Source organism: Lepeophtheirus salmonis, chromosome 14 (assembly GCF_016086655.4).
Source record: "Lepeophtheirus salmonis chromosome 14, UVic_Lsal_1.4, whole genome shotgun sequence".
Classification (NCBI taxonomy): domain Eukaryota; kingdom Metazoa; phylum Arthropoda; class Copepoda; order Siphonostomatoida; family Caligidae; genus Lepeophtheirus; species Lepeophtheirus salmonis.
Window position 1 is genome coordinate 19,890,668 of NC_052144.2, and position 17,025 is coordinate 19,907,692.

At 29.4% G+C, this 17,025-nt stretch overlaps 1 protein-coding gene across 1 annotated transcript in view; it reads right to left on the bottom strand.

The window, feature by feature from the left end:
• The window catches only part of LOC121129657 (uncharacterized), a 193,054-nt gene that overhangs the window by 18,017 nt on the left and 158,012 nt on the right, over positions 1 to 17,025 (bottom strand). The window contains exon 5 of the mRNA XM_040725381.2: positions 10,129 to 10,308. Coding sequence (XP_040581315.1) covers positions 10,129 to 10,308 — 180 coding nt within the window. The remainder of the gene's footprint in view (positions 1 to 10,128; positions 10,309 to 17,025) is intronic.

A 17,025-nucleotide genomic window follows, 5' to 3' on the forward strand; every position in this document is an offset into this window, starting at 1 on the left:
TTATTGTGTTGATAATTATTTGAAGAGTTCATCCAATATTAAGAAAAATATTTATAGTTTGCTTTTGTGTTGACAAGCCACTAGGGGTTCTACCTACAAATTATTAGGATACTAAATAACTTTATGTATAACATGTTTGGCCCGTCTATATGAAAGAAAACTAGATTCATTGTTCTCAAAATTGAGTGTGGATTACAATTGTACTTTTTCACGTATTATTGTTAATTTTTATCAACAAATTATTCTTATTAACCCTTTGGAGGCAACCCATATTGGATTTTTAGTAAATACTATGTCATATACTTTTTTACTATCTAATTATTCGCCCTGATTTACGTATTTGTGTTGAAATCTTGTTTTTTCTTCCATGACTTACTCAGTTCACAGGATATAATATTTTTTTAATAATTGCCTAATCAACTAATCATTCATAGTTATAAAATAAAACATGTTCTTTCTTTAATGTTTTATCTTTTTGTGATAAGTAATAGTCCCTCTATAACCTCTTAATGCAAGTTATTCAAAGACAAACAAAAAACTTTTCTTATTTTTATTAGTTGTTTATTGTTTTTTGGAAAACGGAAGTTATGTTCCTGCAAACTTATTATGCAGATATAAGTTTTGGATTTAAGTTTATACTCGTCGTGAAATATATATAATTCCTATTTAATTGAATCTTAACATAAATTACTAATTATAAATCAACATTACAAAAAAAAAAATTATATGTTGATTGGAAAATAGAAGAAACATCTAAGGAATTTGACTGTATTGTTGACTTTTGATTAATTAATTCTGATTATATAAACTAGAGTATGCTGTAGTTCTTTTTTCCAGTCTTGAGAAGGGGGATTTTTTTTTTGCAGGGGACTTAGCCCGCCAAAGAGTTTTGTCCTAAAATTAAATTGAATAGACAAATAATAAAACATACCTTCCTAAAGAGTGTTATCTAGCGGATAAAATAAAAGCAATAACTACATGTCTTTATAGGTTTATTATTGATATTGATTATTTCTTCATATTTAAAGTAATAAAAAATATCTGTTAGTAATAGTTCCAAGTCTATGTTAACAACCGAGAATTTTTTTTTTTTTGTTAGTCAATAAAGAAGAGACTATCTCTAAAATGTAAGTTTTTTCCTCCTTTTTTCTTTGTGTGTTTGATAAAAGCTTTGTTTATACTTTTTAAAGAACACAAATACATTGTGTTTTGTATGGACATGTGGTATTAAATATGTATACTCTGGAACTTGAAAATAAATATTTTCAAGATGCAGAAAGAAAAAAAGAAAATGGTAAGTATTAAGAAAGTTATTAACCAATTTCAGGAGTTAAAAAGAAATGTGTATTTTTTAATTGAATGTACTATAAATGGAATATTTTATGAACAGCGTACATCGTTAATGCCCGATGAACTTCCTCCTCGGATTATATATCTCAAATTACATGTTTATTTCATTATTCCTACATGTTTTACAGCAAAACTTGCAGGAGCCTGACTAAATTACGAACAATTTAATTTTTTCGGAGTCAAGAAAAAACACCTCAAAACCAATTTGTGATATTTTAAAAAACTACAATCAGGTTTATTTTTTTTATTCAAAAGATTGCCAACGTACCACGCTGGCATTATGACAGCTCGAAGCTAAACCCAAATTTGAACATTTAGTGTTGCAGTATTTTACTCTGAGACACCCATAACCGCAAGGTCCAGGGGGTTGGGGCCAGGACTGGAGGAGGGCCACATTTTTAATGTGTATCTCCATGGTGCTGTAATAAACTTTATATGCGTAATGCCAAGGGTCTTTGAAGCTTTTTTTTACAGATAAGGGCATGTATTATATAAATATATCTGAACTAAGAATTTTGAAAACAAGGAGATATCATTCCATTTGTTTTAATTTTGCTCGACCGTGGCTCTTCTTGGGAGTGATGCACTTCTGCCTTCTTGTTTCAACACTTTTCTTTGTAAAATAATAATAAATTATGAGTAATATCCGTGTCAGAGAAGTGCAAAGAATCAAAAATACGAGTAATCCGAGACAAAGCTTTCTTTTTAAAATAAATTTACTTCTTTTCGATGACAAATAGCAAGGTTTCAATGTAACAAAAATAGGGTGAATGTTTCTTCAATGAGTTTTATTAAATAAAGTGAAATGTGAGTATCTTTATTTTTGAGCGACTGATCAGAGGGAACTTGCTTGCAATTCAATAAACAATTAGTTATCGATATGAAATAGAGATTCCCAAATAATTCCGTTTTGGATTATACAAATGGATCGAAAACTAATTTTTTTTTCAAGTTATACTATATTAAGAATATCCCTTGAAGATGTAGGAATCAATCGATTGGGAGCCTGACGTCAAATCATGTATCTACTTTTATTTATAAATAAAAAGGAATATGTATCTAAAATTCGACAAAATACCCCATAAAATCTTCCACAAATTATCCAAGAAAAAAAAAGAATAGAAAGAGTCTTATGGAACAACTTATCATCCCTGTCAAACCTAAAATTGATTTCTTGTGGTTTCAGCAGGAATTTTTAGCTAAAGGGGAAACATTTCTATAATTTAATTTCTAAAACACTCATCTTGCCATTAAAAGTCATTTTAAATCAAACTAGGCTCCTAATATTTGTAGCGACATGGAAATTTTCCGAGTCCTTAATTTTTTTTTTTTTTGCGCGAATTAAGGTTTAAGGTGACATTTCTATATATGTTCCGATACATGTGTTCTTTTTGAGCGCATTGTTTTGATATGATCAAAACATCTGATAAAAGGAACATTTAAAATAGAAAAGAAAAATATTATTAGCACTTGATTAGCACTTCTTCCATTCGAATTACTGTCGTGTTTGGTTATTATTTTACTGAAATACTTAAAGTACTACAACTGTCAAGATTCGAACTAAATTTAAACCAAATACTTCTGTGTTGTGTTTATAAAATGATCAATGAAGAATATAGTGGATCATTGTAAATTAAATTAAAATATACAATCATATATATTTTAATATAATAAATATCATTTTTGATGAAATGCCCCTTCGGCGAAATGTCCATGCGGCAAATACTGCTTCAGGAAAATTTCATTCTGCAAATTGTCCTTCGACCAAAATGTTTTAGCCTATTGTACTAGAACCGTTCATACTATATACGGACTGGGGTTTGGGTATAAATCCTTACCCTAACGGCTGCTTTCATATGATCTATTAAAACCTCATGACAGCTTCTCTGCTCTTCTCCCAAACATTCTTCAAATTGTTTGGGTGAACACATAAACTTTGTACCACTGTATATACACGTATACGCTTACATACACGATAGATGTGGCAACCCACTCTAACATACCTATGTAGCTAAAACATGGATAAAATTTCCTGTTCATATATAATAGAAATATGTTTATACAATTTTCTTCATAGTTCATGATAATACAAAAATGACATTCCGTTTCAACTAAAACGATATTATTTGAAAAATTGAATAATCTGAAAACGCCGTTTCTTTTTAAAATAACTTGTACATTCTATTTGTACGAGTTGCAAATTGCATAATCAAATTGTAGTGATTAAATGTAAATTAATTAGTACACGCCGAATGCGCTCATTTTCTCTTCTTCTTTAGATACATCAACATTCCTTGAATTAAGCAGATTTATTGCTCGTGTGGACCTAAATCTTTTTGAATTCAAATAAAAGAAATAGAGCATCATTTTAAAAACGTGGCCGTGTGTATAGGGCATAAGAGTACTATTTTTTCTCTTTTTTTTTTTCATGTTTTCTATCTGAATTGTAAATTTGTTTCCACTGAGATATATTTCAATACAAGGAAATATTCTCCCCTCTAACTGAACTCATATGTAAATTAATTATATAAAAGTTGAGGACTCTTGCTCTTAGTAAGTGTGATCGTTACACATTTTCAAGGCTTTGAAACTAATTCAAAGAAACCAAATGTAAATAAAAAACCGCAACTTTTACCACTTTACACAAGAATAAAAAACCCTTTTGTTTTTAATATGTAGCAGACAACATGTAGATTTGACATATGAAAAAGAGAGAAGAAAACCACAAAGAAGAAAGAACATATCACTTCCTATTGCCCATTAATTATAGCTAAAAAATGTTAACCTTTCTTCCCAACTAATATAAAAATTTAGACTTAAAGCTATAGAATGCTTTTTCATTACATCTGCATAATTTAATATTATTTCTCCCCTTAAAAGATTTAAATAAAAGGAAAAAGAATAAAAAATAATTTGTACATCCAGGATGAGGATTTTAAATCCGTAAAATTTAAGGATAATATATATTACAATTTATTTCCCAAAATTAATTCTGCAATTCACAAATATTTTGCTCTTTCATGAAGGGATCAAAAATGAAGGCACTCCCTCAAACCAACCACTTTCAGCTTCAACCACAGCCTTCAACCTAGCCCAGAACTTGGCAAAGGATGAAGAAATCCTTGACCATGTTGACCAATGTATCAAGAATGGAAGCCTGCATGAAGTCAACAGTGTTAAATGCAAGTTTATTGGACATTCTCACCAAGACGTCTCACACAAAGTAGTTTGAAAAGAGAATGACTTCTTGTATTGAAATATTATTCAGCTGAAACAAATTTACAACTCAGATAGAAGTATGTAAAAAAGAGAAGAAATAGTACTCTTAGGCCATATACACGAAGCAACGTTTGTAAAATGATGCTGTATTTCTTTCATTTGAATTCAAAAAGATTCGCGTCCACACGAGAAATAAATCTGCTTAATTCAAGGAATAATGATGCATCTAAGGGAGAAGAGAAACTGAGTGCATTAGGCAAAGTAGGAGACATTTCCCTTCCTTTTGTTCGTATATTACTTTGATTAGTTATTGATGCAAAACAATCATGAGTCTTCTTTGAATGATTCCTGACCCATCAGACTCCTTGAAATCTTCTTGGGCCTGCCCTCATCATGGAGTCACACAATAATGGCCGCATGGTGTTCTGTGGACATCTCAAGGATCTTGTATGTATTTTGCTTATACAGTTTTGTCAGCTGAATCTGATGATCATACTACCCAAATTATAGTAGATATAAGACTTGCCATGATATTGAGACTAAACTTGTTCCGAATTTAAGATGCACATCCTGTACATGATTCCCGATTCAAAAAATATATTTGAGTCAGGCCAGTTACTTCTGAGACCGCTTTCGTATTGGTATACATATTTGATCGTAAAAATTCGCTTGATAAATAAATAATAAGATATCTAATTCATTAGAAAAGGTCAAAATGATTGCTTTTTCCACTCATAAATGTTTATGAGTGCCCTCATTTTCGATGATCATAAAAATAAAATGATATTTTTTTTAACATCCAAGTAAGGAAATTGTTTTTATCCTATAAATAATTATTTCATACACAAAATATTTTTAAAATATACTTAAATGGACCATAATAAAAAATGCTTTCTATAGATTTACCTATATAAAGTAGGTATACAAATATAAAACACACAAAAACATTGAAATGTGTAAAGTAAGTTGACTATTTGGAAGAATTATATTATATATGTTCATAGATATATAATTGTATATTTTAGGAGTGTCTATAGATTTAAAATAGAAAATATTAACTCATAGACAAATTTTCCATTCATACAAAACTTGAGATATACAATACATCAAAGGTTTCTCTTACTACCTCGATATTTAGGAAAGCGTTGAGGTTTCAATAATGAAAATTGAAATTAGATTGCGACTTTTTGAATATTGAAGAAATAAAAAACAAACAAAGGATTTTTTAACTATTCATATTGACATCATAAACGAATAATAATAAGATATTAAGACTTTAAGTAGATATATCCTCTATTTCGAGTTATTGGGGCATTAGCTTTTGAAATGATTGTTTAACTCTATTGAAATGTTACTTAGGATCTCATTATTTAGGAAAAGTTGTAAGTTTATATCTTATGAAGTATCTGGGGAGTTGGAGTCGATCTTTAAAATGTGGATAAGGCCGAAAAAGGATCACATCTTATTAACTTGTTTTCATTTAGTGATGTGCTACAATGTGGTTCTTTTCCAGAGTCATTTCATGTCCACAGATCTTTGCTACTACTTCATAAGAGACGAACTCAAAAGTTCCTCAAAATAACATTAGTTTTAACTTAAGACTGCAAATAGAGATGTCTCTTCTTTAGTCACATATATATTTATTTCATGTTATTCATGTACTCTATTATTAATTAACCCTCAATTTGAAAGTATAACACGACAATTGATAAATCACACGTGTAAATTTTTGTTTTTCCGTTTTGCGTTATAAGCCATTTACAACTGTTAAGCCCAGTAATTTAAAAGGAGTTTTAGAGTATTGATTTATTGGAACAGAGGAGTTAAAATTTCAAGGATATCCTGAATATCTGATATAATTTCACTTAATACATTGTTGTGTTTTTTTAATCGCTAATGACACTTTGACAATTAAATGAATTAAAGTAACATATTCATTCAAGAATGTTCCATCTATACCGAATGTTTACATATAATATAACCAATCATGTAACGGCGTCGCTTATTAGAATTAAATTAACAAAATAACGTTCTATTTTAAGGTATATGTAAATGATTAATATATTTCAATTTTTGACGTTACTATTTATATTTTATATCAGTAAAGAAATTTATTATAATTTTCATAGTTTTAATTACTTGGCTTCTGATAAAAGTTATTGTTTTTTAACTTAAAATTAACTGTTTATGAATTATAGTGTTACAACCTATATGTTGGGGCTGCAATTTAAAAAAAAAATAAAAAAACGACTGTATTTGGGCTGTGAAAAGGTTGGAGAGTGCCAATATTTTTTTATAGCCCTGACCTCTTTACATATAGGCTGTAGAGTTTTTCACTGTCGTGTTCAATTTAAATATTTTTTTCCAAGTTATATTCACTTCTTCTTGAAATATGTATGCTTAAGAGTCTGTACCAGAGGTTCAATAATTACACAGATTTTAAAAAAACAAAACATATTTGTATCCGGAGCCTGAGAGACTGAATATCTAAATTTTTGCTATTTATAGTAAGCTATATTTCATTTTTCAATTTTTGTTTTTCTTGTCAAATCGATCGAGTCACATTCACCAGGAAATACGAAGCCAAACGTGTAATGGTTACTATCCATATCGGAGCCCCAAGGTCTGTCAAAGATATATTTAAAGACACAGGACGATCTAAGACCAACCCAAGACTTTCTATGACAAAAGTGGCAAAAGTTATAAATTTACACAAGCCCACAATCTTCAGAGCCATACGAAAACAAGATGGACGATCCCTACGTGGTATCAAACAACAAACTTCAACGTTTAAAGTGTGTGAAGGGTTGCAGAGCCATGATGAATCAAATAAAGCATTGATCTGCAGGTTGCATGATCATTTTTTCGGATGAAAATAACTTCACGGTTGATCCGGTGTTCAACAAGTCCAGTGACCTTGTGGTAGCCTTAAAAAACAGGCACATGATTGCAGAGCTTTGCACAGTCACTACAGTCAAACATACAGTATCTGTGATGATGTTTGTCTCATTGCATCAAACAGAGCAAAAAAGAAGCCTATTTGTTTAAAAACCGGTTTCCTGCTTACATCCGCAGCTTACTTGGAGATTATGATGAACAAAATTATTCCATTGGTACCCAAATTCTCCAACCGGGCATCGTTTGTACCCTAACGAGATGGAGCACCTGTTTACACCTCAAAGAATATCCAGGTTTGGATGACTACAGACATGAGTTCTGGGGATAAACACTTTAGGAACCAACAGGTATCTGATTTGAATGCCTTAGACTACAGCGTATGGTAGAGAGAAGGCCCATGCTACTCGACATCAAAATTTGGACTCATTGAATGCTAGTGTTAATGAACAATGGACGGCCGTGATGGCTTTGTACATTATGAACGTCTGCAAGGTCTTCTGCAGGCGTTTGGAAATGTCCCTGTGGGCAAAAAGGGGGGATATACTCTCTAACTATATTCCTACAGAAATGTTGGCATTAACGTTCTATCTCAAGTTTTAGAGACAGCTTCACATTTTACAAGTAATTATGCAACTACTGGAATAATAGAATTCCTCTGTTCTATCAACATTTTTTTTCTTCAAATCAATTGGGAATAAGAAAATCGATACTTTGTCCTTTCGTTGCTCTATTTATTTATTACATTTCAGGAAGTCAAGTATTTATTAGCTTTTTCATATCAAAAGGTATTATTTATTTTTTCTCTTAAAAAAACCACTTCAGGACTACTCATTGTTCAATCAAGTGACAAAAGCGCAATTTTTTTCTATTTATGTACTATAAAATATCATATTTCTTCAAGATACGTATAAAACTATGCTCCTTTTGAAGGATTAGGATTCTTTTTTAAGCTTTTGCTCTTATTTAATTTATTTTCCAACTCTTGTCAGGAGGGAGGAAGTCTTTATATGTCAAAGTTGCTATTCATTTTTTGAAAGATACTTTTATCTACTATTTAAATATATATACCTAATACCTACACAGTATTAGTTTCTCATGTTCCCCTGAAACTGTCTTTCATTTCTAAAGTATGTATATTTAAATGTCTCGCTTGTACGTTAATATTTTTTTCTCCTAAGAAAATGTATCTTCTTAGGGGAACAATGAAAAAACTGACTTGTGTCAAAAGTTTGAGAGCTCTCAAGCTTTTTTAGTTAAGAAAAATTGTATTTTTGTGCAAAAATTGGATAATAGTATTAGAAATATTAAATTTCTTGTTTTTGTTTGTCTAAGATGTGCTTATCGCTCCTTAACTCCTCAATAAATCATTTAGTTTTAATCTGCATGTTTTATGATCTCATGCACTTGGTGTGACTTTATACTAATATGTTATCTCCTCAAAAAATAAATAATCAGGATAAAGTGTTGGTAGAACATATGCATTTTTTGTTTAACCCGTATTGATTTATTCTGTCATTCAAGTAGTAATAATGTATCAACATTGAAATCCTCTACCAAATATAATATTTCATAAATCAGTTAAATTTTTCACAAACATTAAAATGATTTAAAAAAACATAAAACCCTTGTTCCTTAAAATTCATAAATAGTTTCTAGACATGTTTAAAATAGATGCACCAATTTCCCTTTCCAATGAACTTCCAAAAATTACATTTAATTCTGCTGCAAATGTATCGAATATTTGGCGTAGTATTTTACATAATTATAACAGGTGCGATGTATGTTCTTTTTCTTCGTTGCAAATGTGAGCAAAGTGTATCATTACTTCAAAAAGCTGACAATTCGAGGGTACCAGTAATCAAACGGTAAGAACACTATTTTTCAATATGAGTTGATTGAATGTTTCTCCTCTTTAAAAATTTTTTAATCATGGTTCCTGATAATTCAGACCACACTCTTTGAATAAATATGACTTTACTCTCAGCGGGCTGTTCTCTTAAACCAAGGTAAAAATGAAAATATGTCTATCTTTTGTATCTTACATTTTAGAATTTTGTATGTGTCAACAAAGGTAAAAGATTATTCCCTTACCGATAAAAATCATACCAGAAACAAATGGATCTCCCATGGGTAGATCAAGAGTGTAAACGTTATCATGCACGATTTCAGTATGGAGCTCCAATATTTGAGTTTACATATAATACTTATGATTAAAAAGAAACATATTATTCGAATATTGGGATTAAAAAAATCAGAAGAGACAGTAAAGATCCTAAATTATTTCATTCTAAAATATTTACGAATCCATTCCGCAAAACAATACTTCCAAAAGCTTCGGAATTATATTTCTCCAAGATTCTTTTATATATTCTTCATATACCTATAGTAGCTTTCACACAGAAGCTTATTCCTTCTCTCATACCCTCCTCCCCTCTCCCTAAAAGAAAAGTTGGTTACTATTAACCAATCTACATCCGTTTATGAAGTAAAATGCATAAGACCTCATCATAAAAATTTAATAAGTGCATTTTCCAGCTTTTTTATTATTCATGTTTTGTGCATAATCACATGTAGATACAGGATTTATTATGTAAGTATATGATGACTTAATATTAAATATATACATATTATGTTGATGGCTTGTGCAAAAAAAAAAAATACCTTTATCAGGATCCTCTTTTGGCAAACACTCTGCCATATCCGCAATGAGGTTACGCATATCCCTAAGATCATTTTCTATGGACACTCTTTCTTCGGCATTAAAATCTGGTCGAACAGGATTGCAAAGAACTATCTGCGATAAAACATTTCCCAAACTATGAGTCGGATTCCGGCTTTCAGCTGCAATGAAATGTAATTTTGGATTAATAAAATTTGTGAAAAATAATGGTTAATTTAAAAAAATAAAAATAAAAGGGTTGTACTTTCGTTGCAAATAAGTTTGTGCAAAAAGTTTGACATATAAGTACAAGAAATATTGATGACATATGTATCTAGATATTCGCATAGATTACATCAATCATATCCTACATCAAAAAGTATATAAAAAGTAAGGAAAAAACTTCATAATGTGTTATGTCAAAAAGAAGAACATAAATATTTTGTATAGAGTGCGTCGGCTAAACTTCCTATTTTATAATGGGGGGATATAAAGCTGGAAAGCAGTAGTGAGATTGTCTGGGGTTAAGTCTACAGGCGATAGTCTAAACTTTCTTGAAAATACAGTCAGTTGTTGTCATAAGTTGGAGTAACGATTAAAATGAGAATTATTTAAGGAAAGAGTCCATTGATATACTATATAGCTTCAATAATCAACATAGGTATACGATCGAGAAATGTAATTAATTAGATTGAATAGAAAAGTCAATCAATGTTCGTAATACATGGGTAATACTTAATCATGTACCTTTCTATGAAGGAAAATAACTGATTATGATCTTATCAAGAATTTACTATATTTTAAAGAATAGGCACATATTTTTGTATTATAGTGAGATTTTTTAATCAAAGTATGAAGAAATCATAACCATGATACGTTTCAGTTTTGTTTATTGAAATTACTTATAAAATTCATATTCATAAATTATTATAGTATAATTTCAATTATTTTATGTCAGTTCTAAAATGACAAATAAGTAGAAAAGTAATGGCAATAACAAGTTATCACATTATGAAATATATTTTTAATCTAACTCTCTATAAATCTAAAGTGTAACAACTAATTTCGCAAAGAAAACCATTGTCAAATAAACAATCAAGTATGGGAGAAAGGTCTTGGTTTACAGTGTGGGGATTTTAAATCGGGAAAATCGGGAAAAGGATTATGGATATTACAATTTATTTCGCAAAATTATTCAGCGATTCACAAATCTTTTGCCCTTACATGTAATGTAAATCACTCCAACTAACCACTTCTAATATCACCCACAGCATCCACTCTGACACTGAACCTGGCACAGGCCTTGATGAGAACTCTATCCACGTTGGCAATAGCCTCCAGAATGGAAGCCCACAAGGACCAAACAGTTTTATGCCCTCGTTTATGAGACTCTCTTTCCATGACGTCTCACACATTGTAGTCCAAAGGGCTTAGATCCAGCGAGCCCGGTTGCCACATTACCTTTGCCCGAAATAAAACATTATTGAAATGTTGGATTTTCCAAAGAAAATCCAACTCCAACTACCAGGATAAACCACATCAATTTAAAACTCTTGCATCACACTGGATATGTTAACATCTGTTTAATCTTTGTAGTATAAGGAGTGTACTTGATGACAACAGTTTGCAAGTTCAACCACATAAATGTGGACAAGGGGAAGGCTCAATCAGGCATGAGATGGCTGACCTAGACTCTACACTGGTCGTCGATGCCTTCCTTAGCTTTAGACGTCGTGTGGAATCTGTTATAAATATATTTTTCATTTGGCACTAGTTTAAACTCTCAAGCCAACATGTCCTATCTTTGGATCAAAGTTGGCAACATTATAAATTGATATTATCTTTATAGTAACATTAACTATGCTATAAAATTGGTGGAAAAAGGAAATGCATGTCTCAATATCCTTTCTAAAAGCTGTGTAATAATCCAAAAAGTGATGTTTGCGTTCCTGTTTTTGTTTTGTTTTTTAAACAATTTTTTTGTACTTCTATGCAACTTTCATTTACTTATTTGACAAAGTATTGTTAATGATTTGAAAGTTATATATTCTGTTATTGACCTTAAGAGTGTATTGTAACTTTTTAGTAGAAACAAATACATACTACAAGAATGTAGCATTTGATATAAAAAAGACTGCAAAAATAGAGAAATATACATATACTGTATTAATTCAAGAAAATGAGTTGCAAGCAACTACAACTGCTAGATCGATAAGGGTACAACCTTGGTCTATAACCTTTACTTGATTGAAGATACTTACATCGACCCCAAATAATATCTATCGTTTCTTATTCTCTTACTATGACAATCAATTTTGGCTGCTTTAAGTGCATTTTGTGTCCCATCCAAAGGGTTAGTAAGAATAATTTGTTTCAATAGAAATTGACGATAATTCATACAAGAATACAAATCAAATCCACACTCAATTTTTAAGAAAAGTCATTTTAGATTGCTTTGACGTGGCAGAAACCTATATGAAACACAAAATGAAAAAAGTATTTTCATTCGTTAATACATATTTATCAATTATCATATAGTTTTTTTAGTCGTTCTCCTCACCAATATGCGTCTAATGTTCAAGATATCCATTTGAAATTAATTTATGGTAAACCAATAAATTAACTAAAAATAATTATATGTATAACAATTTGCGAAAAAGAAAGTCCAATTTTTAAAGCAAAATATTGACAGTACTTTTTTGCCTGTCAGTATTATTCATTTTCCCATAAAAAAAGAAGAAGAAAAAAGAGTACAATCAGCTTATAATAAAACAATTTTTCTAGATATAATAATAATAAAAAAAACTGCTTTAGTTTTTGATTTCTGACGACTAGGAATATATATTTCTTTAATTGCGTTTTTGATGCAATATTATTATTAAAAAAAAAATATGTTCGATTAAATAAAAAACAGGCTTGCTTTAAAAAAAAGTAAATCAAATTGATTTAATCAAGTTAAAAAATGTTTTTCTTTTCTTTTTGAAGGTAAAATAATAGTTCCTTTTCAATTTTAGTATAAGTTGAAAAACGTAGACTAAAATTAATTCTTATTTGCAAATATTTTTTTAATAATGGATTTAGTAATTCACATCATTATTTATTTCTATGTTGACGGAATTGATATGGAAATTGAGATATGTTATATTATTTCCTTTTATTGATTTCTATTCATTTAATATTTTATGCATATTGTTTTGTTGAGATGCTAATGTTTTTAAATTGGATTTATTAATGTTTATATTTGCAAGCCTTAATCTGATGAAGACATTTTAAGTTATAATGTCTGATTATATTTTTCTAATGTATCTTCACTAGAAACTTATAAATAATTATTTTATATTATTTGCTATCTAAATAAAGGTATATATATATATATATATTTAAATACAAAAAGTGAACAGTTTTGTAATTTACAAATATATGTTTTTATTTAATAAATCTTCTTCTTTTTTTTGCAATGATTTTGTTATTATTCTTACAGAAAACTCTTTTCTCTACAGTGAAATATTGTTTTTAATATGTAATATCAAAAGGTAAAACCTGTATGAAAAGTACACATATCTAAAAATATAAAACTCATAAACTTATTTCGATAACATCTGGTGATCTCATTGATATTAAAGGCTAGGATAATAGCAAAAAGTTTCAACTATAAGTATTTTTTATATTATTGGCGATCATATTATTCTAATATTCAATAAAAGATGTTATATAAAACTTTTGAAACTTTCTAAATTGGATCATTTGACAAATTTCCCGATAAAGTTATCAATATAAAAAAGAGAGAACTCTATCATGTAATAATAACCTACCCTAAAATATGTTATAAAGACTAGAAATTTAATATTTTTGTTTACTTTTTAATAAAAAAACAATATTAACGCATCTGTAATCTCAAATAAATAAACATTAGGATTGTTATACGAATTATTAATAATTATATATTATCAACATAATATGTCTTATTAATTTTTGTCAAAAAAAGAAAAGAGATTCCAAATTTCATGTTTTTGATTTTTGTTTTGTTAGTACATACTAAAGTGAAGTGTATGTCGGTCGTCTCTTTTCCTACAGTGAAACAAAAAATATAGCCCTACCGTTATGTAAATATAATAGAAACAGAAAATGAGCTTGGCCACCCTGACTAATAAATTATTAAATAATTTTTGGGAAGAGAGCAGCTTAGCTGTCATGACTTTTTATTAGATTAGTTTCAAGGCCGTGAGAGGACGGAAATAAATATAAATCCCATTCCAAATATAGCAAGGACATATAGGCTGGACTTAATATGATTTATAACAACAATCCTACTCCAAGTTCAACAACAAGGGGTTATATAAAATAATTTATAGTACACCCTAAATATTACTCTCTGGCTTTCAAAAACACACACACTCGTTATTAACTTGAACTTAGATGTTCTGTCTATATTCCTACATAAAAAGAAGGTAAGAAAATCATGTTTTGTCTTAAAAGCACCAGATGGATATTGTAATACAAACTCCAGTGCGAATATATCAAATTTCAAACAAAAGAGCACTCATCTATATTAATAAAGCAAAGTTTCTCTGCTTTAACAACATCTATGCAGGTATACTCTTGTGTATTTATAATAACATTAACTCTTGCTTCCATTAATCAAAAGGATGTTCCATTAAGGAAATAAGGGTAATTCATTATGTGACCATGAGATACATTTTGATTATCCAGTGAATTCATACAAATTGACTGATTTGAGTGCAAAACATCTTGTTATTTGTCGTAAAAGAGTTTTTTAAGAGTACATTGATTGATTAAGATCATCTAGAGAGTAACAAATAGGATGTACCTACTTTTGATTTAATAATAATCAATGTAGTCATATTAATGAAATATAATATCAAGCGTGCCATCATATTGAAAGAAAAGAAAAGTGTATACATTTATATAGTTGTATAAGAACAATATATCAAAATGAATGAAATCTCGTAAGCGTTTAGATCACTTTTTATTTCATACAACTCAATACTATAGAATTAAAATTTAGACTTATATTTTATCAATGAGCCCTTCTAGTTAAATTTCTTATTAAAAAAGAAAATAAGTACAATATGAAAAGTAATCAATTTGAGGTGTAACAACGAGCGTGTATAGCTTAAACTCAGCCAGGTAGCACTCTAGAGACTAAAGTACTCCCTCGCTCATTACGTCATGTTTTTTCCTCAATTTATTGATATCATTCTTTCATTTTGGGGAAGAAAACATCGATGTACTGAGTAGTTACGTGTGAGGGTGCTCATGAAAAACGGAAAGTAACAAAGAAGGTTTCTTCAGGAGTCATCTTCTATATTAATAAAGCTAAGTGTGTCTTTTCGTCTTCACATAATAACTTCATGCAACGTCGAGTATTTTAATTGAATCCGAAACTGGGAAAATATATAGCCTTTTTATTTTAAATTGGAAGTCAGTTTTTGACCAAAATCCGACTTACAGATAAAAATGGATAAAAATGTTTAAAAATAGAAAAATTCTTACTACTCTGTGATTTCAATGAGCATTAATATTTTACAAAGTCATTTGTAAAATATTTATAGATATATATATTTTTAGCTCAATTAAATTTTTTTATTCTTAAATTATCCTAAATTAATTTCAAGAAAAGGAGAAACTTCTTATTTATTTTATTCCTTCATCAATACATTCAAAACAATATTTTATCAAAATATTTTTAGTCCACTGTGAACTTTATATTCAAATTTTAAGGTAAAAGGCGTTCACAGAAAACTGCCCGGGAGAAAATTTACCGTGGGAGATTGCCCTGGAAAAATGACCATGGGGGAAAATTGCTATTAAGGAAAATTGCTCATATTTTGTTAACACTTCATGATAAATACTAACACAATATAAATTACAAATTTAAAGAAAAAACGATTATTGATATGACTATTAAAATACAAATAATGTTATTTGCATGTACTATATATTAATAATAGTATTAAGTGAATTTATAAAGTGTTATTATGAAGTTTGAACAAAATACTTGCAATTTTCTTGGTGCCAATTTTCCTAACTGACAATATTCCTCCAGGGCATTTTTCCTAGTACCTATGAAAGGACATGCTCACTAATAAATATTGGTGAGGTATAAATAATATAAAAAAAAATAGAAAATCATCCTGAAAATTTGAATAATGCGTTTTATTAGATAAACTGCAAGCAGCCGTGAAAGAATGAAAATAAATCCTTCCCCGTATATAACAAGGCCATACGGGATGGAGTTCATCTTATGTCGATTCTCAGTTCTATTCCAAGTCCAACAAAGACTTAAACTTATAACTCCATAGCAAATCTTAAGCGTTAACCTTTGTCTTTTATGATCACATGCATTAGTTATTACTTTATACTTATATGTTCTGTCTTCAATAATTAAATTATAATGAAATACGATTTGAAAAATATGAAATTCTGTTCATATTTCATATTTAATTAGAAAAGTCTTGTACGCTTTCTAGGACAAGTTTTATACGCCTCACATCATCGAAATTATAGTTGAAAATATCAACTATGAGCCTCAGAGACGGCCTTGTCTTTAATTATTAGGCACTTGGTTATGAGCAATTTGGTTTTTAATGGGAAGATGGATAAATTTCTTCCTCCACATACCTATTGGGATATTTTTTCGATGAATAATTGCGATCATCAGAGCAGAGAATAAGTTAATTGTAGAAATGTATATTCTATATATATAAGTAATACAAATGTATAGGGATAAGTTGAGTATGAATCTCTAGAGTACTCAATTTTGTTTCTCATTTATGTGACTTCTTTCTGTAAACCTTGATACTCAAAGGAGAACAAAAAATCTAATAAAACTCTATTGGTAGTACAATCTTGAATTATGAAAGCATCATCTGTTGTTT